The sequence below is a fragment of the Pelecanus crispus genome, chromosome 3 (assembly GCF_030463565.1).
Source record: "Pelecanus crispus isolate bPelCri1 chromosome 3, bPelCri1.pri, whole genome shotgun sequence".
In the NCBI taxonomy this organism is placed as follows: Eukaryota; Metazoa; Chordata; class Aves; order Pelecaniformes; family Pelecanidae; genus Pelecanus; species Pelecanus crispus.
In genome coordinates, this window is record NC_134645.1 from 57754961 (window position 1) to 57779470 (window position 24510).

The following is a 24510-nucleotide window of genomic DNA, read 5'->3' on the forward strand; positions in this document are numbered from 1 at the left end:
TTTTACAAAGAATGCTCAGGTTACAGGGCTTCCAGTAGGCCTGTATCAATTATTGAATTGATGGAGTACTTTGGGACGTCGCGTGTCCCATTGAGCCTCGTGTGGTTTGAGATTCCTTTTCAATAAGCCATTAGCTCTTTCTACCATCCCATTTGATTGAGGGTAGTATGGGGTGTGAAATACCCATTTAATTCCTTCTTGTTTTGCCCAGTCTTGCACTTCCTTACACAAGAAGTGTGAGCCATTATCACTTTGGGTAACATTAGGATTAGGTAGATTTGAGAACCAGAATGATAGCCCTCGCACCGTATTTTGCCCATCAGCTTTCCAACACTAAGTCTCCATAAGCAAGCTGGAGACTACTTCCACTCCTGTGAGGATGTATCAATATCCCGCAGAGGATTTGAATGGCCTGATATAATCAATTTGCCATGTAGACCATAAAGTTTTCCCTTAATTGATAGGTAGAGGTGGTGCTTTAGCAGGATGATATGCTTGTAATTTCAATCTACACTGGGGACACTTTGTAAGAATAGTTTCACAAGTTTTCTGGTTTATGGGCCAGCCCTTACTCTGTGCAGCAAAGAGTTTCCTTACCCGTGTGACCTCGGTTTTGATGTAACCATTCTCCTAACCAATACCACTCAGGATTTAAGGTGATTTCTCTAATTTTAGTTAACTCATCTACCTTTTGATTCCACTTTGTGGCTGGTTGATTATCTTTAGCATGAGCTTTTACCCATCCCATCTTGAAAGGTGTTTTCCTCCTATGCCTGGTAATAATTGCCAATCTTTGTTTCTCCAAAGTGGGGGATCTATTTACTTCCCCATTCAAGGTTTCCTATTAACAGAGCCACTGTGTGGCACCAGCCCACACAGCATAAGAGTCTACATATATGATTTTTCCTCCATTCTGTGCTGCCAAAACGCTCTTATTTCTCCTACTTGTGCATTGCCTTCACCTTCTTCTGTTACTTGTTTGCCAGTGGTAATATTTAATGCAACGGCCTTATATTGCCATTTACCATTTAGCCTTTTTGCTGAAGCATCCGTAAACCACACGTTTTCTGTTGGTGTACCCTCAGTGAGGGGCAGTGCATTCAGAATTGGTGAAGATTTAAAAAGTTGTTGTAATGATAAGGGTCTGTGTTTATGGGCATCTGCAATTTGGAACCCATAGTGGGTCCTTCAGTTAACTGCATATTTTCTGCAACTCCTGTTAGGTAGGCATACCATTTTCTGGTAGTGGGTTTTTGTGCAACTCCTTCTGGGGGAGCAGTCCCCTTTAGGATTGCTTCTAGTAAGTTAAGTTGTCCTCTGGTTTGCACAGGTTGCCCCTGATGTGTTTTCTCAACTTGTTTAGCTGCTCAGACTAAAGATAAAAATCCCTTTTCCCATTCAGAGTATCATTGTTCTGTTTCCTTAAATGCAGTTGAGCTAAACAATAAAGGTCTTTCTGGCCCATCAAGGCCAGTTTGGAACAGGTTACAGTAAGTAGCACATTCAGCGAAACCCCATTCGGCTATAATATGGTCACGGGGGTGTACTGGTCCCAGTGACTGATATGTTTTTAATTATTCAGTTAGAGTTTTGAACACCTCTTTATGTCCTAACTTCCACTCCCAGGGTTTGTCTTTCTGTAAGAGTGAGTATAATGGATTAGAAATGATAGAAAATCCAGGTACATGCTTCCTACAATAACCTACAATTCCCATTAGTTATTGTAACTCCTTCCTTTACTGGGGCATTTGCAGCTTTTTGATTTTTCTTAAGGTATCTGGAGGAATCACTGCACTGCCTGCTATCCTCCAAGTACCTAAAAATTTTACTTCTTTACTTGGCTCCTGACATTTTCCAGGTGAAATTTCAATTTCTGCTTTATCTAATGCTTGCCATACTGCTGCTGCCACTTCCCCCACCTTCTCAGGGAAAGTTCCTCCAATCAGAATATCATCTATATATTGGTATGGTTTCACTTCTTGAGAGAGTGAGCCTGTCTGTGAAAGTTCAGCAAGTGCAGCATGAGCAATTGTTGGTGAATGTTTATACCCCTGTGGGAGTCTGTTAAAGGTATATAGTATTCCCTCCCAAGTGAAAGCAAACTTCTCTTTATCCTCCTCCTTTAGGGGAACCATAAAGAACATATCTTTTACATCTAGCGCCACCATCCATGGGTGTGCAGCTGCTTGCAAAGTAGCTGTTAAGTTTGCAGTGTTTGGTACAGCAGCTGTTAGCGGGGCTGTATTAGCATTTAGGCACTGATAATCAATTATCAAATGCCACCTCCCCTCTTGTTTCTGAACTGGCCAGACAGGTGAGTTGTATGGGGAGTGGGTTCTGGAGCTAATTTGTCATTTGTCCAAATCAGCTATGACTTCAGAAATTCTGTTTCATGCCACAGCAGAAATCGGATATTGCAGTAGGTTAGTAATTCTTGAATTGGGGAGTGCAGGGGCTGCACAAAATACACACACAGTAGCCTCCTGATTTCTGCCAGGGCTGGGATCGATGTCTGAGCCAAAGGACCACACACTGCCATTTGGCAGGCACCAGGTTCATCTGTTTAAAACATCCAAACCTAAAATATTTTCATGATGATCTTTAATTGCAAAGCAAGTAGTCAACATGCACTTCTCCCCTGGGAGCCACAAACTGACCGTGGCAGTGTGACACACAACACTCCCTTCACACTGCTAATCTTAACTCTTTGCTGTCTGGATCGCATGCCCAGCTTCTTGGCATCTTGTTGTGTTAGTGAAATTTGTGCTCCCGTATCTATTAAAAACTTCACCAATTGTCCTTGAGGAGCAATTGGAATCAAAATATATGGGCCATCATCATCACTTACCCACTGATAAGCCTCTGCTTGCCAGACAGGCAGACCCAATTGCCCTCCAGGCATTACTTGTTTTTTTGAATTCATGTCCTGCAATTCCTCCCTAAGGGGGAGGAAAGGATTATCTCCCTTTCTGGGGACTGGCACCAGCAGAGTCCAAATACACTCCCCCCCTTCACCATTATCAAGTTTCTGGAATGCTTCGATCAGACTTAAAATAATGCTAGTAGGCTGACCTTGCATCCCTTCCCTGGGAATGCCTAGAGCTAATACTTTCTTCCATAACTCAGTTCTCCATTCCCAATATTCTGTTTGCAGATTTTTAGATTTATTTCCCTTTGATTTAGTGTCTGTTCCCTATTTTACAGGTCTCACCTTGTGCTCTTCTCCCTAGGGCTTTAGGTTTCTTTTTTTTTTCAGCTGGTGCATCTTCCCAGCCCATTTCATTACTGTAGTTAACAATGCTGTGCATTAATTCCACCCATTTAGGGAGTTGTTTAGGAGCATTATTGCCCTGTTTTTTATTATATTCACTATCACTTTTAATCTCATTCCTTTTTGCAATTACATAGGGTTTAAGAATTGCCAGGGCTCCTCTAATCAGTGGTTTTAACATTGCAAAACCGACTGTAGCAGATAGTGGGGCATCAGGGAGCATGGGGAGCAGAATGGAGCCCTCATAATCCAGGAGGAAGCAGTTAACGATCTGCTACACCACCTGGGCACTCACAAGTCTATGGGGCCGGATGGGATCCACCCAAGAGTATTGAGGGAGCTGGCAGAGGAGCTCACCAAGCCACTTTCCATCATCTATCAGCAGTCCTGGTTAACAGGGGAAGTGCCTGATGACTGGACGCTTGCCAATGTGACGCCCATCTACAAGAAGGGCCGGAAGGAGGACCTGGGGAACTACAGGCCTGTCAGCCTGACCTCGGTGCCGGGAAAGATTATGGAGCATTTCATATTGAGTGAGCTCAACAGGCATGTGCAGGTCAACCAGGGGATTGGACCCAGCCAGCATGGGTTCATGAACGGCAGGTCCTGCCTGACCAACCTGATCTCCTTTTATGACCTGGTGACCCACCTGGTGGATGAGGGAAAGGCTGTGGACGTCATCTACCTGGACTTCAGCAAAGCCTTTGACACAGTCTCCCATAGCATTCTCCTTGGGAAGCTGGCAGCTCATGGCTTGGATGGGTGTACTCTTCACTGGGTAAAAAACTGGCTGGATGGCCGAGCCACAGAGTAGTGGTGAATGCAGTCAAGTCCAGTTGGCAGCCGGTCACGAGCGGTGTTCCCCAGGGCTCTGTTTTGGGGCCAGTCTTATTCAATATCTTTATCAATGATCTGGATGAGGGGATTGAGTGCACCCTCAGGGATTTTGCAGACGACACCAAACTGGGTGGGAGTGTCGATCTGCTCGAGGGTAGGATGGCCCTGCAGAGGGACCTGGACAGGCTGGATCAATGGGCCAAGGCCAACTGGATGAGGTTCAATAAGGCCAAGTGCCGGGTCCTGCACTTGGGTCACAACAACCCCATGCAATGCTACAGGCTTGGGGAAGAGTGGCTGGAAAGCTGCCTGCCCGAAAAGGACCTGGAGGTGCTGGTTGACAGCCGGTTGAACATGAGCCAGCAGTGTGCCCAGGTGGCCAAGAAGGCCAACAGCATCCTGGCTTGTATCCGGAATAGTGTGGCCAGCAGGAGCAGGGAAGTGATTGTCCCCCTGTACTCAGTGCTGGTGAGGCCACACCTGGAATACTGTGTCCAGTTTTGGGCCCCTCAATACAAGAAAGACATTGAGGTGCTGGAGCGTGTTCAGAGAAGGGCAACGAAGCTGGTGAAGGGTCCTGGAGCACAGGTCTTATGAGGAGCGGCTGAGGGAACTGGGGTTGTTTAGCCTTGAGAAGAGGAGGCTGAGGGGAGACCTTATCACTCTTTACAACTACATGAAAGGAGGTTGTAGTGAGGTGGGTGTTGGTCTCTTCTCCCAAGTAGATAATGATAGGAGAAGAGGAAATGGCCTCAAGCTGCGCCAGGCGAGGTTTAGGTTGGATATTAGGAAAAATTTCTTCACGGAAAGGGTAGTCAAGCATTGGAACAGGCTGCCCAGAGATGTGGTGGAGTCACCATCCCTGGAAGAGTTCAAAAAATGGGTAGACGTGGCACTTTGGGACATGGTTTAGTGGGCATGGTGGTGTTGGGTTGATGATTGGAATGATGATCTTAGAGATCCTTTCCAATCTTAATGATTCCTAGTTTTTACTTTCATTATAAATGATCCAGCCACCAAGCCAGGAGGCGTGGGGTTGCTACTCTACCCTTAATTGGTTTAGTGGTGGACTTGGTAATGTTAGGTTAATGGTTGGACTGGATGATCTTAAAGGTCTTTTCCATCCTAAACGATTCTATGATTCTGTCACGCGGTCCTCATTCGTGCATGGCTGGTATGCAAGCAGCTTTTGTGATGGCTGTAGGGCACTTTGAGATTTAATGGGGATTACTGAGAGTTCACCTCACTCCATGGTGTGTATTCCTCCAGCCTAATAAACTACTCAGCTGGTGATAGAATGCGGTGTATTTGTCCTGTTGGGTCCTAAATTTAAGAAAACTCTTGGACCCCAAAAGCCGTTTGCTTCATCCGCACTCAACATTATCCGATCACCGCCACTTAGGCATACTCGCCACAAATATTCAATATCAGCTTCACCTGGTTTTCTGCTGTATCTCTCTTGCAAGTCTGTCAATTGCAATGGATCCCAGGGAATGGTTCATGTAGTATGTCGCAGGTGACCATCCCGAGATCCCACAGTTCTTTCTGTTTTAACAACGGGTCTGGCTTCATATTGAGGAGGATTTGTGGGGAACAAAGGATTGTTGCCTTCTGGCTCGCTATCATTGGGATCACCCCAGATGTTCCCATCCCAATCTTCAAGGGATACTATTAGTTTCCTGATCTGTACGATGTCAGGGGGTGGGGAGCCTGCATAAGCATCATCTCAAACCTTTTCTCCCAACTTTTGTCCTTTTTCCTTTTCCTCCTGTAACTGTTTCTGCAGATGTTCAATTTTTAAAGATACTAACAACTCAGTTGCCTTTCTACCTTTTATTTCTTTCTCTAGGTCCTGCTTCTTTCTATTTCTGTTCTCCCTTTCTTGATAAGCAACTTCTAAACAAGTGCCTAGCATCTTGCAGATAACTCCTTTCCCTTTTCCATCCTTTGTACAGCCCCTAGTTACCCTAGGTGCTCTTCAATGGCTTCCTAATTATGCCAATTGTCACAAGCCCATTCTTCTGAGAAGTTGGGACTCTGGTTCACTCAATGCCTCCATAAATAATCGGTGATGCTGCTTACCATCCTGCTGACTACGACAATCTCTCACGGATGGAGTGATGCACTTCACTCATAAGAGAGGAGCAGCAATATGTTTATTGATAAGTTGGATGCATCAGGGAGACTCTCCCTTTGAGTCACAAGGTTCAGAGAGGACCCCCTTGCTTTCTAAACTCCTACTCAGAGGAGTCTAGGTGCGGGTGTATCCAATCCTAGTCCCAGACTTAGTCATCAGTTTATGTCCAAAGGATTATATGTGCACAATCAATCTAAGATATAATCTTAGTGAAGCTTACAAAATTTAGCAAGCTATTAGTCACTTACCAAGGATCTGTTGCAACAAGGAATCTCTCAGTACCAAGCAGTAATGGATCTCTGCAGCAGGCGTAACCTTGAGAGGCATCCCTACTCAAGGGGAGATCCTGTCGTGCAGCCCACTGCTGTGCAGGAGAGCTCAAAGGGCTCTTGGACTGCTCACTATTTATGGGATAAGATGACTGACTCATCGTCATATTTGCATACCAACTACAGATGTTAGTTTCTTCCAAATTTGGCTTGAATCAGACATTGACCAGCACTGTGGTTAGGTGGGTGCATTGCTCAAATTAGGACTTGGCTATTGTGTTGTTATCTGTCTCCCCTGAGTTCACTTTGAGATGGATGCAGCCATCATGACCAGATGAATCCATTACAACCGCCACTGGTGGTTATTGCTTGAGCAGGGTTACAGGAAATAAAGGTCAGGCTGGGGGGCGGGAGGAAGCACACCATCACAGGCTCAGCTTTAGGTAGGGATCTGGAACAGTTGTATAAGTATGACTGCTTCTACAGTCAGAGAGACCGATGAAGTGTAATATATAGGCACAGTGACCTGGCAAAGTACATCCAAACCTAGAAGTTTCTACTGAAACTAGAGTAATGTGCCTGCTGATAATTTAAGAAAATGCTCTGACAAGAGGGGAAAAAAAGTCCTGTTTGGGGATATGTATTACTTCTGTACTGCTAGGAGAAGAATTTAGGCAGGAGGCAAGACTAAGAAAGGTCCTAAGGACAAGCAGTGTATTCAAGCCAGGAAGGGGACAGAGAAATTACAGAAGTTTTTCTTTTTTTTCCAGAGTATTTTAGAATTTCTTGTTAAGGGACAGGAAAAAAACCAACACATATTAAAAGCAGTTAGAATACTACGTATCCTAGAAACTAGATAAATGTCTCATATTTTCTTCTCCTTTTACTACTGGGGCTGTCACAGAATGATTTAGATCTTAATTATGTTAGAGGAAAATTTATCATGCTGGATCCAACAGCCTGAGAGAGGTGAGGCTGCTGCCATTCCACGTCCCCAGGTCCAACCATTAGCGAGGCTGAAGACGTAGTCCCAGCAGGCACATGCACACAGAACACACATACACACCACATACATACATATATACATTGCCAGCCACATAGATTACAGACAGACACTCAGAGCACTCGCACAAACACAGACAGTAACAATGGTCTCATCCTGCTTCCCTCTCTGGCTGGACAGAATGGAAGTCCACTAGAGAGGCTATATATATATGTTTGTGTGTGTATATATAAGGTGGATCCTTCCAGCAGCTGGACTTAGACACCTAGTCTGCGCAGTAGCTGGCCCCTGGATCCAATATGAGCTCCTGAAGCTGCAGCCCTACTCCAGCTGCTGGTGCAGACCATCACACACACACACACACATGCACACACACAGCCGACTCCCCTGTGCTCTTGCTCCCAGATTCCTGCAGAACCTAAAATATTACTTTCCACCATTCAGTAAATTTCCTGTATCATTAATATTAAAGTTCTATAACTCAATTTTTAAAATATGAGATAAACAGAAATTATTTGCATTATCCTTCCTCATATATATAGACTTGCTAATACCCTTAAATTTTCTTAGGAGCATTTGATCTTTATTTATTAGTAGTATTTCTCACTTCTTACTCTGGTTACATATTTCTTTTTAAATGTCTGGTCGTATTTTTTTATTAATTTCTATTACCCTGGACAGACGTTAGAGTCATCAGCAGTAATTGACGACATATATTATTTCAATTCTTGGTTTTGAGTGCAACATTTGAGATTTTTGCAGTCTTTTTTCAGCTAGCGTTATATAACTTTAGAAAGATGTAGCTTGTTGATTTACTATAGTCCCTAGTCAGTTTTAGTAATATTTGAGGAGCTATGTCATGTAGCCTTACAGGCCTGTACACAGTTTTTTTAGTGGTGATTTCACCTGCTTTTAGTTTGTTGCGTTCTTCACAAAATCATCTTTTCTTCCCAGATGACCCCATTATTCTCCTTGTTTTCCCTTTAATGACAGACTGCTTCTTACAGTAGACATCCTATTACATTGTCTTATCCTTCTGAGTCAGCTACACAGTAACAGCTTGCACTTAACACACCAGTCATGCTAGTGGTGTGTATGTATCCTTCCATACAGCTGTCACCACGGTCTGTAAAACTGCAGGTCAAAGTAGGTCACTTAATCTCTAAGTTTCTTCACTAGTTCTCAGCTGTTATTACTGAAGCTTGTCGATGTCATGAGTATTCTCACATTTAGTTCAAGGTAGCAGTATTCCGGCTCATAGCTTCCCTTCTCCATGTTAACTGATGCTTTGGTTCATTTGCATTCAACTATACTCAAGCCACAGTCAGTGATAATGAGCACTTTTCTCTTAGGATTCTTTTTAAATGTTGTGATTTCTGTGTCCTTTCATAATTGCTGCCTTTCAGAGTAACCCAAACCCATTTCACAGTTCATATTAACTGGGTGTTTCTCTCTATACAAGGATACCAATAGATTGCCCAGGCCACCAACAGAGTTTAAAAAATTACATATATCATAAAGTTTAAACACCAACACTTACTGTATTTACTACTTAGCATTTATTTTATGTACTCCTATTAATAGCAATATTTATCTGGAGTGCTTACTATAGGTAAGTCTTTTGGAAAAAACAACATTTAATCTTTGATTCTTTTTCTGATTGTGAACTAGTCTTAAAGCAATTTGAAAACTGAGCTTTACCATTTAAAGCTACCAGCACCAGCTGTCAAGCACACAATTCATATAATAGCAATGTTGGTGTGCAATCAAAAAGGCATCCTTTCACCATGTGATTTTTAAGAAAGCCGCAGTGAGCCAGGTGGAAAATTCCTGCAACAATTTTTCACCATTTCAGGTATCACTTTTTCACATAAGACAACAGTGCCACCTGGAGTTAGTTTTACATTAAAGCTAATTTATCATGGCAAAAACATATTTCAGCTTTGTATTAGCATTTACTAAAGTCTTTTAAACTAGTCTCCCTTTAAATGAAGACCCACACTGTTATACTATCAATATTCACTGATATTATAAATATTTATTGCAAACATTTTTTACAAAAGTAAGTTCTCTGGCATACAGATGCTATTGTAATTTTGTATTTTGTATTTGTTGATGTTTGTTATTCTTTTCTTTCTTCAAAATCCTTAATACTGCAGTTTGGCAGTACTTGTAAAAAGAACTGTCTTAGCAAAAGTTATTTTATGACTAATATTTAGTCATATTTATTATATATGAAATCTCATTAAATGTTTTATTAAAGAACACATTGCAGAAACAAGACATTAAAAAGGTATTAACCAGGAAAACCCAAGTACACAGAAATTAGAAAGTGCCAGATAGTTCATTATTATACAGTCTTCATTCTTTTCTCTCCTCTTTTTTTTTTTTTTTTCCTCCTTCCATTGGGAACTGTTAATGGGGCAAGACTTCAATGGAAAAATAGTAAAAAAAAGTAAGGTCTGGATCATAATTCTTGTGTAAAAGGGGAAAAATTAGCAGGCAATCTTGGCACTGCTAATACCATTTTAAGTTGCTTGACTCTGCGAACAAAATTATTTTAAGATTCATTTTGTGCATATCATTTTCAGCTATTGCCTTTCTGGGTTCTTTGGTTTTACTTTTCTTGTAGTAAGATCAGAAGTTTTATCGTGCAGCTGTCACAACCCAGAGTTGAATCATCAGTGCATGCTGAATGCTGACTGCAGCATGTATTTTACATATTGCTTTAAGTTAACTCAGGAGTATTAGCTATTGAAGAGAGAAGGCTGTCTATCCAACCAGGCAAGCAGGGGGAGATAGGGCACCCAACCCAGGCAGTAGAGGTAGGTTTGAAAAGGCAGGAGAGGCAATATCATTTGGAATATTCCTTTTTTGTTCCAGAGCTGGGAAAGTTTCTCCCACAGGTTTTCTCTTCCAACAAAAGAACTTGCTGGCTCGTGCCAAGGGCAGGATTTCATGAGATGTTTAACAGCATGTTCAGTTCTCCCTCTCTTTTTCTCTTTCCCACCTTGCCTGTCTGTAGTGATTAATCATTTGCCTGGTGTTCAGTGAAAAAATAGGTCACTGAGGATACATGAAGGTGCTAGGGTTTAAAGACCTGTAAACCTCTAAGCCATGCTCTAACCCCACCCTACTACTGCAACCATATTGGTGGTTTGTTTCTGTCCTGGTGTATTTTTCCTGCAACTTTAGTGTCTGGATGAGCCCCACTTTGGAAAGATTTTTGACGTTGCTAACTGTCGAGAATCCTTCTGACAATCCAGTCAGAGACAGGAAAAGCAACATCTGAACTTCTCGGTCATTTCCTAACCAAATCTGAATGTCTCTCATGGGGCAAATAACAGCAATTTCTGCCAACTAGTGGGTAATCCCACTAAATGCTCAGAGCCTATTTCAGATAGTGGGAGCATAGTATCTTCTCAAAGGAAACTTCAAGAGACTCCTCTGTATTTTACCTATGAATAAGATACATTCTCTGTAATTTGAATTTCATAAATCAGGAGTAGCTGTCTATCTTGCCTAAATAAAAGACTTGTTGTATCTCAATCTGAAGTTATGAATTTCAGATAGGAATCATTTGGTATAGTTATTTAGCTTGTCATAGACAGGACATCAGACTGGATGACCACTATGGTCCCTTCTGGCATTAGACTAAATGAATCTCTGAGTAAATAATTGAAAAGTGGTAGAGAAGCTAATTTTAAGAGTTGCTATCAGCTGTTTGTCATCACTATCAATTGGTGTTGATGCCCAAGTTTTTCTTGGTGCCATACATATACAATAACTGCCACTGAAAGTTTGTGATGATTGATGCATAAGCTGTGAGCTGGACTGGCCTTTTCCTTTCTGTATCATCTCCCTGCCTTTTTCTTATCACATCCCATACAAAGCATTTGCCTGGCTTTGGCCTTGGAAAAGCCCCGAGGAACTACTCACATCTCCCTTAGTCAGCGTGGGTTGCATGCTATAGTGCCAAACTGCAACCAGTGCCCCCTCCAGGAATTTCTGGAGGGTGATCCCAGAACTGGGGAGCCTGCCCGCTCTGCTGAGGGAGGGAGGGAGGAGGGCTGGGGGAACCTGGACAGTTAGCTAAGAGCACTCAGCTGAATCCTGCCCTAAGCCTTCATATCTGGGGTTAAAGCAGCATACCTCATTTTAGCCCTGTCATTTCATATGCTTGTTTGTTATTTACTAACTTCTCAGTGTATGCAATAATTCCAGGGCATCAAAATGTTAAAATTCAGAGTTGTGAAATATTTATAGAAGCCAGACAAAGCTTGTGGTATCCCATGACATCGGAAGTCTTTGTCTGACATAATTTAGCTAACAACACTGAATGTCTCTTGAGTGTTTGTATAAACAATAAATAATTTATCTTTAAAAATTAATAATTCACTGAATAATGCATGTACACCAGCCTGATTTATGGTGCTAATATGTTATGATAATGTGAAATTAAATGGATGGCCATTTATGTAATGATATTATAACTTCAAATAATGTCATCACTATTTATTTTATACTTGCATCTCCTCTGAAGTTGTTTTACTATCTTCAATATTTGTGGAGACCACTTTAATTTTTGCTTTCAGTCTTCAACATACGCTTTGGTAGCACTGAATCAATTTAAGCTTAGCACTTTGGTGCCATTGTACATTATCTAAGTAGCATCAGGAGATAAGAATAATACAATTTATACATGTATAATGTATGATGTAATACACATATATATAATATATACTTGTACATGTAGTTATATGTGTATTATAAATACATTTCTATCTATTTAATATTTGCAATTTTGTATACCTGTATAACTTCAGCCATGACATTGCAGATCTGATCCAAAGCTCATTAAAGCCAGTGGAATACCTTCAGTGGTCTTTGGATCAAATCATGCAGCACAGTAATTTGTCTCAGTGGAAAGAGATTAGAAATGCATAGCATTAAGTGAAAGGTACCTTGTTATTATTGTCGGATTGCAAAGCAGTCGCTCATTTCCTCTTTTTTCTAAGAGAAATCCCCTGTTTTATTGTATTGACTGAATCTAGGTTTTCAGCATTTGTTTTAATGGTTCAAGCAGTATGAAGGTGGAGGGAAATGGAGATTTCAGACTCAGATCTTTAATCTTTCTCATAGGGTTGTGGGTCCATTCCAGGTTGTTTCAATTAACATGTTCCTTATGCTATTAAAGCTATATGCTATTAGAGATTATTTATTTGTTTGTTTATTTTAACAAGAATATGACATGTGAAAAGTCTTGTTAACAGCACCCACCAGCTAAGACAGTGCAGAATAAGTGTTACAAATGTCAATTCTCGGTACCTTTATTTCAAACATATAGCGTACATATAGCATATGCGTGTACTGATAAAATAATTAATCCAAAATATTCTCAGGTAGTTCTGAGAATGATAATTTTGAATTTCTTATATATGCATCAAATCTCAAATATGTTTCTTTGCCTTAACTTCCTTCCATTTTTGGTGGGGCATATCTTCCCTTCTGCTGTTCACACTTTCAGGCTTACAAGGATATGAGACAGTGGGAACATTGACTTTACCTACTTTGAGCTTCTCACCTGCCTGGTGCATAACACTGACAGAGGTTATGTGAGACTATATAAAAGAAGTAAGAGTCAGACTGTGATTCTGTACATTGCAATCTTCGGACTGACCCATACACAAGGCAAGAGTGCAGTGACTGATGTGCAGGGACCATGGTGAACTCACAGTTAAGCCCTGGGTAAAGTGCTATTTAGGACAGATAAGGCTATCACAATACGTCCACCTTGTAAGCCTGTTTTTAAAAGTTGTTTTTTCTCCAAATTCTTTCTTGGTCCACCAATAAATGTTAGTGTAATACTTGAAAGTGTCAACTAATTAACTGACTTTTCTTTGTCTTTCTTTATGGCTGTTTTGTGCTGTTACTCCACCCTGCATATTATATGGGGAAATATATATTTATGGATGACAATGGTACCCTCTAATTCATCATGCATCATGACTACATCTGAATAGTACACGGGGAAAAGCACGAGGAGCACAGCTTTCCCCTAATGCTCAATTATTCTGAAGGACAAAAGTCTGCAAGTATTCCTAAACCAACCAGAAAATCAAAAGATAAAGCACCTGAGAAGACAGAAAAAGAGAAGTCCAATAAAGAAAGAGGATCACTTCTATCTCTTGCATCTCAACCTGAATCTCAGGTGAGAACAAAGCCAAAAACTGGATTTGTTCAGTGTACCATCATTGTACTGAGTTTGAAGATATTTTCAGGTCTGTAGGTCTGTATTACTAGCACTTCTAGTGTATCCCTTGTGTTTCTCTGTGCCCGGCTTTGCCACCTTTTTAGCTCAGGTGTAAACCTGAGAGAGATTGAATTACACATGTAAAAGACATGCATCCTGCATTTAGAGATGCAATGTGCTCATTTCTTTGTTTATGTATGAAGCAACTACTGGTTGTTCCTTTTGTTGGTCTAGTTTCTGTCTCTGCTGAAGGTTTATTAAATTCCATGAATTCGCCATATTCATGTCCCATTAGTCCCTCATTGTAGTGGTTTTCATGGGTTCCCAGGGAGATGAAATAGGTCTTTCCCCTATAGTTAGTTCCTGTCTCATATGTCACAATTGTCATTAGCTTGCGGACATACAATGGCAGAAAAATTGGTACCTACTTGCAAATTCCTCTCATCTGTGGTGGGATAATCTGAGTGTTCTGTGTTTGTCTGAAAGGCTACTGCCAACCTGTACGCCTTAAAGGGAATAATTGATTTTATGGATTGCAAACAGATTAATGGAAGGCAAAGAAGAAACTGACAGCTCCTTGTTTAATGGTATTGCTTCTGGTGGGAATTTTGCTGCCTCGTGGCAGGTAGTTCAAGGGGAGGGCATCTCCGTAGAGTTTTTCATGAAGAAATCTCTACTGAATTGTTTTGATGACTAAACCTGCTGCACAGCAAACTTCTCTATGATTCATACCCACACCTAATTATACAGAGTTCCGGAATAGTGCCTTAACCCTTCTTTCAGAGCAGCCTGAGTGGATGCATTTGAGATTGTTGGCCACAGAAATGCAATGCAGCTTCAGGCTGTGTCAGATTTCTGCCTTCAGCTCCAATGATGGGGTACGCTAGGGGTGCTGGGATGATGGTTCTTGGGAGTTCTTCAGTCTGCCACTAAAACAGATGCAAGTTTCAAGATGGGACAGCTTGCAGATAAAGAAGATCATAGAATCATAGAATCATTTAGGTTGGAAGAGACCTTTAAGATGATCAAGTCCAACCATTAACCTAAGACTACGAAGTCCACCACTAAACCAGTTAAGGGTAGAGTAATAATTAAGTTCATGTTTCCTGGCTTGGTGGCTGGATTATTTTTTAATGAAAGTAAAACTAGGAATCATTAAGGTTGGAGGGGACCTCTAAGACCATCAGTCCAGCCATCAACCCAACACCACCATGCCCACTAAACCATGTCCCAAAGTGCCACATCTACAGATTTTTTGAACACCTCCAGGGATGGTGACTCCACAGCCTCTCTGGGCAGCCTGTCCCAATGCTTGAATGCCCACCTTTAGTCTCAAATAAAGCTGAACTCCTATCTCTACTTCTAAATCTTGGGCTTAAAGCTTCTGCAGATGGTACGGTTTCTAGAAATATATGCAGCACAATATCTCATTCATCAGTCAGACAGCAGAATAGTCTCCTACATTTCAGGCACTACTTGTACCCTACAGTTCTGGAGAAGCCATGCTTTATGGTGGTCTAGAGAGTTTGGAAGGTGATTGGAAAGAACCTGATGCGTCATAAGACAGAGCAAGATGTATTTCTACACAAAAAGTTTAGTTAAATATAATAAGACTTCTAGTAAAAAAGCTTGTGGAAGGAAGGAAGGGAAAAGAGGGAAGGAAAGGAAAAAGCTTGGCAGGGAGGTAAGACAGTTGCATGAAAAATCACTACGAAACACTCTTGTTCAGACAGACTGTTCAGAAGAACTGGGAGTGTGAAGCATGCTGTATGGGAGCGGGGGGAAGCATGTAAACAAAACACCTCAAAGAGCTTCTAGACATTGCAAAGTAATTTTCCTTTCCTTTGGCAGCCACTGTTTGTGTAGTAATGCATGTCAAAGTCTATCAATGTATAATGTATATCATTCAGGAAAATTACCAGGATACAGAAACGTAACTTCATCCTAAGTAGTGGTAGTAGATGTATACCATGTATTATGTTTATGATACTTCACTTTCAGCAAGCTGCTTCAAACAAACCATACTGGACTTTACGTCTAGTAAGTGAACAGAGAGAGGCAGACATTCTGGACGTGAAGAAAGACACTCAGCGAGCAGATGAGATCAAAGCCATGAAACAAGCATGGGAGTCTGCAGAGCCGGGAAGAGCTATCAAGGTAATATCAGAGTGCAATCTTTGCAATAGTGTTTCTTCACAAGTTCCAGGAGCTGCTGTGATGGTAGAGCAGTTACCACAACAGAGACCCGACTTCATATGGCTGTCCTCTTCACCAGTTTGTGGAAGACAGGAAATTTTACACAGCTTAAAGAATCAAGTGATTATGTGCATGAATTCTGGGCAGGAATCCAGATCATCTACTTTAGACTTCTGTAGATCACTGAGACTTTAGATTCTACTTTACAAAACAAAGTTTCTCCTTAGAAGGGCCACTACCTCTACAGAACTGCAAAGCTGCTACTTGTGACAAGTTTAATGTTTAGCATGAACAGATTCTAGTGAGAAATACACTGTTATAAACATGCCAAAAAGATTTCTCTTGAAGAACTGGCACCTGGCCATATCATCACTCAAATTGTCCCCTGCAGCCAGGATTCCCAAATTCACTATGGGTTGCAGGTTACCCATGAGCCTGTACATGCCGCTCTGTATGAACTCCCTGTTTTGGAGAAGCAATACTAATTCAGATGTCATCTGCAGCTGGACTCTTTTGACATGACTTATGCTTAAGATGGAAAAATAATACCAGTTCTTTCTAGCAAAGCAAAAAGTTACACTGCTGATTCAGAATTGGAAGCATCACTACCAAAAAAAGGAAAACAAAAGAACAAAATGCAGTCTTTAAACTTAGCTGACAGTCATCCCCTTTCACCACAACCACCATTGACCATTGAGAGGTACTTGGCCAGAAGCCCCAGCATTTTGTCTTTTTTATATTACCTTTCAGAAATGAACCTCAGATATAGGTCTTCCCAGTTACACTTTCAGATCTTCTCAGTTCTCTTCAGTGTATCCAAAACTCAAATTTTTTTCTGACCTACTTTATTAAATTCTGATCTAAGGAGAGATGCATTAGTCTGCAGCTTTGATTGGCTGTGCTGAGACTGAAAATGCAAGTACAGCCTCCTAAAGATTAGCTGGAAATGAATCCCCTTTGATGTGTAAAGAGTCTCTTCAGAATCCTGGTTCTATCACCATTGCCTTTTTGATCAGAAAATCAACTGAATTACAGCTAAAGGGTTCCATTTTAAAAGCCCCTTAGGTCTGTGACATTTTTCTAAACCAGCTATCATTAAGAAAATTGCAGCAACTGCATGTAATACACCAAAAAAAGGAGGTCTAAACTGGGGGTCTGCTACCCAGACTAAGTAGCTTCCTGTCCCCTTTCTTCCTGATCACCCTGCCCCAATGTCTGCCTGTTCCAGGGGTCACATGCCTTCTGACTCTGGGAATTAGGTGCCTGACTCCAGGCTGACTTTTGGCTTCTCCATCCATTCTGGCAATCCAAGCCCTTATGAGAGAGCCCAGTGAGCCAAAGTCACCTTCTGAAAAGACAGGCAGAAGTGGTGATGCCTGTTTTTGGCATCAAAGGTAATTGAGTCTGAAAGGGTTTGTACCCATAGCTCCTGTTTCTCAGGAGGAAGTCTAAATCACCAGGCTATAGGAGCTCCTAGGAGGAAGTGGTATTTCCCTAAGGAGGTGCAGTAGCTGAATGTATTCTGACTGTACGTTCAGCTATGAGGGAACCTTGCCTTTCAGGGTTGGTTGTTTTGGTTTTTTTTTAATCCAAAGATTATTTTAAACTGCCCAGAGATCAGTGATTTTCCAGTATTTCATTGCATGGTGATCTTTAGTGTAAGTATTCAATGTCTCAGGACTGATTCCATGGGAACCCTAGCACCTCTTCTGATTCCAGCCCCAGGCAGAGTTGCATACTGCACTCTGGTGTTGGGTTTGTTATTGACAACATCATTTTCTCATTTGGGATATGTCCTAAATATAGCCAGTATGCATTGAGTGGAGTGAAACCATTCAAAGTGTACTGCCTACTTTTCATTTTACTGAACTACCACCTCACAAAGGTTTACTTAGGGATTCTTATTCATATACTCAAGGCACACTTATAGAAATTAAAGATGAACTTTAAGTACTAATGCTAATTTATTTCTCCTCTAAATGACACATAAGTACTAATGCTAATTTATTTCTCCTCTAAATGACACATTAAAACTAAACACATAAAGGTTCAAAATTATTACTAGAAAAATTGGATGTTTAATGTTGACAGGTTATTACTTCAGAAAAAAAAAATCTTTTGGAGGGATGGCTTGAATATGACTCTGATATGAAATGTCGTCCTCTTATGTTTATCTTTTTTCCTCCCCAGTGACTCACTAATGGTATTCCTGTTGTTAGAGGTGATGTTTTCATAGATTAAACCAGTGAAATATACTCACCAGTAACTATTTTCATTAAAAAATAATCCAGCCACCAAGCCAGGAAACATGAAATTAATTATTACTCTACCCTTAATTGGTTTAGTGGTGGACTTGGTAGTCTTAGGTTAATGGTTGGACTTGATCATCTTTTCCAACCTAAATGATTTTATGATTCTGTCAAGCAGCATCATATCTCACATGCACTGGATTTGAAGACTTACTGTCTTATTGACCACTTACAGAATCCTGCTTTTGAAAATTCTTTGGGATTTAAAGTATGCAGTAGAAGTTTTTTTATCTGGATTAAAACTTTGATCTCTAGGCTTTTCAGGAACGCATGCGGTTTATTAATAAGTGTGCTGTGAGAGATTCAGAGGAGCCCATAGCTGGGACTGAGACTGTCAATTTAACATCTGGTTCAGGAGAAGAAGGTAAGGGTGTAACTTTCTGTCAAGCATGTCTTCGGTTCATCATGTTCAGCTCCTTAGAAAAGACTTCTGCATTAAATACTGGTAGTAAATGGATAGAACAGCTTCGATAAAGCTGTCCAAATGCACAATGGCATGCTTAGTCTCTATCTTCTCTGTCCCCCTTTGTTGTAATTGTTGCATTGCTCTATTTTCAGACACAGATAGAGCCTCACAGCTCTCGGAGGCTGCCAAGTTACCCTTAAGCAAACTTCAGGCAGTCCTTCTCTACTAGAATTCAAACCCTAAATTAACCTGAAGTTTTTGGAAGCTCAGTAGAAAATACCTACTCCCTCAATTCCAAGTTGGGTACCAGAGGTCATTACTATTAGAAATATTAAAAAATTGATTAGCAGCTGAAATAGCATGTCAGTAAGACACTAATACTTCTAATGTGCATTTTCTTTATGTTAATGTTCATGGAAACTGTTCATGGACAGTGCTCTGGAAGTGAGGTGTCAAAAAGTGCATACTGAGTAGCATCAGCTTCCTGACAGCTTCCATAAGTAGTGTCTGATTTTATTTAGTGGTTACAACTTCTATGGATTCTTCATTTGTATTCCCTGGCAATTACTGGACTCTGATGAAAATCTGAACTGGGTGCAAGGCTGCAAGGCTGTTTTTTGTTTCTTTTCTTCTAAGAATAATGCTTAGATCGGGCCATCACAAAAAGGAAAGTATAATACCCAGTCTGATTGTGACAATGTCTGGTCGTGGCTCATGTGCATGGAACTAGAACCTGTGACCAGTACATAACTTGTTAAGATTTGTATTTTGCCAGTCAGGTAAGTAATCCTCCCGGGAATGTTTCAGAACTTAAAGCAGAAGTAGTCCTCACCTCATGCCTTAGACAAACACATCATTAATTACTTCTTGCATTCCAAAGGAACTTGAAAAAATATTATTTCCTGTAAGTGATTGGATAAGGACTTCAAAATTAATGGTTGTCTACCAAGAGCTTTGTTCTAGACTAAGCATTTGGGAGTCTAATACAAAGTCTCGTGAAGTAAAGAGGTGACACTCCAATGACCTTAAGTTGTTATGGTTCAGTTCCATAGAGTACAGCAATAGGCAATAACGTGCTTGAACATTTCTGTAATGTTCAGTATCTTAATGAGAATTTTTGTGTTCTGGATAATACTTTTCTGATGGGCAGTGTCTAAGGCACTTCCAAAGTCCATGTCATCCTTCTAGACCAACAGAGAAGGCTGGTATATTTGTCTACGATTTGTCTATGTATAGACAGTAAATTTATAGACAGTATTTTTTTTTAATGCTCAGAAAACTCTTTCCTATTTTTGGTGAGAAAATTCCAGTAATATTTTCTAAATGTTTCAATTGATTACTACTATAAGTAGGGTAATAAGAGAGGTTTTTTGGAAACAAACTACTGCAGTCATCATTAAATCTCATCAAATTTCACAGGCATTTTCAGCACACCCAGATGAACTGAAAGAAGGAAGCATTAGAATAATCACAACGCATCTCAGCACAGTGGCATGCTTAATATCAGATATGGCATTGTATTGTAAGAATGCTACACTAAAGCATAACATGGTTACTATCCATGTGGCTAAAAAAATTCTAAGACTTCAGAATGACAATTTTAAGTTGTCATGGGGCCTTTTTTCTTTAGACTGGTATTTCCCAAACTAAATCTCTGCCCAAAAGGGGATACTTTTTTTTTTTTTTTAAAACTACAGCCAGGATTGAACAATCAGATTTTTATTGATTTAAAAAAAAAAAGAATGTGATTCCTTGCTGATTAGAAGTTATTCTTATATTCTTTAAGCATTTGAAATTGAATGTTCTTGCTTAGATTTACAAACCTTCTTGAGTACTGTGGAATTTAGCTAAAATACATGTATTAATTTCACTCTAGCATATGTGGGGGTTTTGCAGCATCTTTGATTCTGTCATGAGTGTTGGAAATAAAAAGGCAGAAATATTATATCCTCTCCAACCCATATTCTCATTTAATAATGTACATTGCTGAGCCAAAAGAAGAAAAAAACTTTATAAGAATTTAGGTGGAGCCTCCTAGCATAACCAGTTTAATCTGTTCTGTTGTAGATTCTCTTACCACAGGAAACGAAGCATCACAAGCAGCTATTGACTCAAGCTTACAAACACAGCAAAAAAAATGGGAGCCTATAGACCTTGGTCCTTACATGAGGTAAACTGCAGCAAGAACAATTAAGTCCCAGTGAAACACCAAAATGAAAGACTGGCTAAGGATTTTCATATATAGAAATTAGTAAATGCAATATGTTTTTATGCACTTGTATCCTATCTGTAATTGGATGCAGTATAATAGATGTGAATTTAGACTTTATCCTTCACATGTCATTGAAGCTACAATTCTGCCACATGCTTGTTAAAGTTGCTGTGAAAATCCCAGCCCATGTTTTATCTGTCCTTTATGCTGTGTACACAAAATCACTTAGTAGTAAATGCAGAATTGTAGATGGCATCAAGATAGTTTTCAGCTTTGATTTTCCTGGCATGGATGTGTTTTAAAATCTGTGCTTTCCTACCGCCATTTATAATTTATGTCCTTTCCTTAACATAATACATGTGAAAGGAGCTGAATCACTGCACTGCATGTAATGAGAATGTGACATAAAAATTTGAAGAAAATGCATGTGCAGGCAAATATGTTCATTTCAGTGCTCCTCTTGAAAGAAGCGCATATGAAGTTTGTCAGGATGTGATGCTAGATTCAAATAATATATTTAACAAATGCAGTTCAGTTAATAATAATAGTTAATAGCTTAAATAATTATATTGATTATATTCTTTATTCAAAAGAACTATATTCTTTATTACATGTATTGATATGAACCTATCTAGCTAATATACATGCACCTGCATGTTTGCTGTGCTGCAGCTAGAACCCAGTTAATGCTTAAGTCCTTTTGTATTCAGTGTGGTGTTTATGCAGCTCATTGATTTTCAAAAGACCTTAAAACATGCTGGGAAAAATCCCCAAATTAAAGTTTAAATTGAAAGGGAAACTGGTGTTATATTGAAGTGAAAAACATTAAAACAGTAGAAAATATGGCAAAATATCTTCCACAGGCTTGAGTCTTGTAAGCATTTCATTTGTCTCTGACTCCTTGACTTTTACACTAGGCATTTAAGTCAAATTTTAATAATGTATTATCCACTTAGCTGCCATTATGCCAACAGCAAGAAAAAAAAAAAATACATTTGTCTCAATGATTAATTATAATATCAAAAATTTCTGGAAATATGATATGTCGTGAAAATTAAAAATAAGTGTCACATGTAGGAGTTTTTCATATGCTCAAAGATGAGCATGATTTTACAAATATTTTTAAAATAGCCACTCAAGTATAAGAAGACCCAGCGTCAGGAATGTACTTTCTCATTGGTGTTATATATAAGCAGAGGAAAAGTGACTTCTTAATCGTATCTAACCATACAACGGTGACATTGCAGTGTATAAGCCAAATACATGCATATAGGTGTTAAGCAAAATATACAACACCCAAAACTGTATTTGAAATGAGAGAAATATCTTTGTATTTCCTTCAGAAAAACAATGTCTGAGTCTGCATTAAGAAATGAGTCTATCATTCAACAGCAAGAGATGAGTAAAGCAGAAAAAATCAACCATTTTAGGGAACTTCGAGAGCTGGCTTTGGAACAAAGACAAAAAGAACAAAAAGCCAGAGCTTTATTGAAGCACAATATACTTGAAATGTATGAGAATCTGCAGGTAGGTTTTCAAGATTACTTTCCAGTAACTATTACTGTGATATCCACCACTAATATGAATATCTTGATCAACCATTCTCAAGACTTTTGTATGCAGTACCAATAATTAGAAACAGCAAACAAGCTTGAAATTTTGCTTGGGCAAAGGTTAAAACTAAAGGTTCTAGAGGAAAAAAATAGTACTACACAACATCCTTAATATGATATTCTTAGTACTTTCTTGATACAGCTCTTTGCAAAAACACTATTTCAAGAGTTTCATCATAAAAGGATAGTTATAAGTGAGAATAAATGGAGCATTTGACATGCATGACCAGATGCATATTAGATAAAGCATCTGCGGTTTGTCTATATTTTTTTTTTTTATTATAGAATTGTATCAGGCTTTTTGGAAAGTAGTAAAGAACAAGATAATTTACATAGGCGGGCAAGTTGCTCCTAATGTGTCTTACAGCAAAGTTAGAGAACACAGTTTTCGTGGAATCTGCATGATGCCAACAAACAAAAAATTGGAATTACTAATCCTTAAAAAAACATGTCTATAAATAATACATTTGGTAGCATTAGTGTAGGATCCATTGTTAGGATTAACTCAGCCAACACATTGCATATGAAATTGGTACAAATATCTTAACAAAATCAGCTTAACCCTTGAGTGTCAACAGGAACAAAATGTTTTGTTACACAGTGGTGATACAATAACCACTAGAAATCAGCTGGTGACTATTCAGAGCTCTTAAAACTGGATAAGACACGGTAAAAATAATTTTACATCAAACCAACCTATTTACAGAAATCACTTGAAAACATCTCATTAACAAGTTCCCAGATAGCCTGATTTATATTCCTTAACTACAAGTCTGCAAGGAGTCATAGTCCTCTACCAGTGACTGATCCTAATAAGAATGCATGTCCACGTGATTTTGGATCATATATATGTATTTTATATATATGCATCATATATTAGAAGCACAAAGTTTTATTAAGAATAGTTCCTCATCTCTTTCTAGAAGGTATGTCCATTAAGGATATTTCACAGTACAAATTTAAAATGAGAGTTACTTGTGAATATGCATACTGTGCTGATTAGCGTTTTTACAGTTTTTTCATCTGTAGACCACAGAGAACTATATAAAGGTATCCAGGTGTCCCCATTTCCCAGGATGAAAATGTAAAGGAAAAAGTCTTCAGAAGTGTCCAAGTCCCACTTGCCCCAAGTCTCGTTGAAGGTCAATGTGATTTAGGCTCCCTTAGTCTCTTAAAAGACTAGAGCTCCTAAGCCATTTCAGCATTTCTGAAAACTAGGTTTTAAGGACTTGTTTAAGACAACAAAGCAAGCCAGTAACTGAAGAGAGACTAGACCCAGATGGGTAACTAGTCTGTTGCCCTATCCTCCTTTCATACAATTAGCTTATTATGCCAGCAATTCAAAAAGGATTTTCATGAACTTTCTCTACTTCTTCATGGTGAAAAGATTGACATGTGGCTGTGTCACTGTGCCAAATCAATAAAAATACACGTAAAAAGAACAAGAGAGATGCTCTCCCTGTACTTAGAGAGTCACAAAGTTAATCATAACAGGAAGGATGCGGTTGCTTGTGATGAAATCAAGAGTCATGTGTTGGGGGGCGTATTGCTTTGTGTTTTTGGCTAGGCATCCTTAGATGAAACACGAGGCAGAGTTCACAGCATTCGGGAAGCATACAGAAGTAAGCTGCTAGAGGCTGAGCGCAGAAAACAAGAAGAGCTGGCAGCTCATGAAGCAGTCCAGCAAGCAGAGCAAGAGACGAAAAGCCCAAATGCACACAAAAAAAAGCATGGAAAAGGTTTAATGAAAAAAAGTAATTGCTAGCACTGCTGAATTGTATTTAACAGTTTGGGAAAGAAAGTTCACATGCAAAGATGAGAAAGAATGGTTGTTATTTTCCAGTATTTTTGTCAACCATATCACATTTTATCTCTTTGCCTGGTGCTAGTGAAAAAAATTGATCTAGTGTTCTTTTTAACAAAGTGTTTGGTATTTTGCTTCTCATAAAGGTACTCACTAGTGGTAAAGTTTGTATGTTTTACTGGAATAAAATTTTGCAACAA

The 24510-nt window shown here is 39.6% G+C and overlaps 1 protein-coding gene across 1 annotated transcript in view; it reads left to right on the forward strand.

The window, feature by feature from the left end:
• ADGB (androglobin) overlaps nucleotides 1-24271 on the forward strand; it is a 138216-nt gene extending 113945 nt beyond the window's left edge. Inside the window, exons 30-35 of the mRNA XM_075707698.1 lie at nucleotides 13541-13728; nucleotides 15772-15927; nucleotides 18531-18645; nucleotides 20749-20851; nucleotides 22237-22420; nucleotides 24074-24271. Coding sequence (XP_075563813.1) covers nucleotides 13541-13728; nucleotides 15772-15927; nucleotides 18531-18645; nucleotides 20749-20851; nucleotides 22237-22420; nucleotides 24074-24271 — 944 coding nt within the window. The remainder of the gene's footprint in view (nucleotides 1-13540; nucleotides 13729-15771; nucleotides 15928-18530; nucleotides 18646-20748; nucleotides 20852-22236; nucleotides 22421-24073) is intronic.
• Nucleotides 24272-24510: the final 239 nt, after the last annotated feature.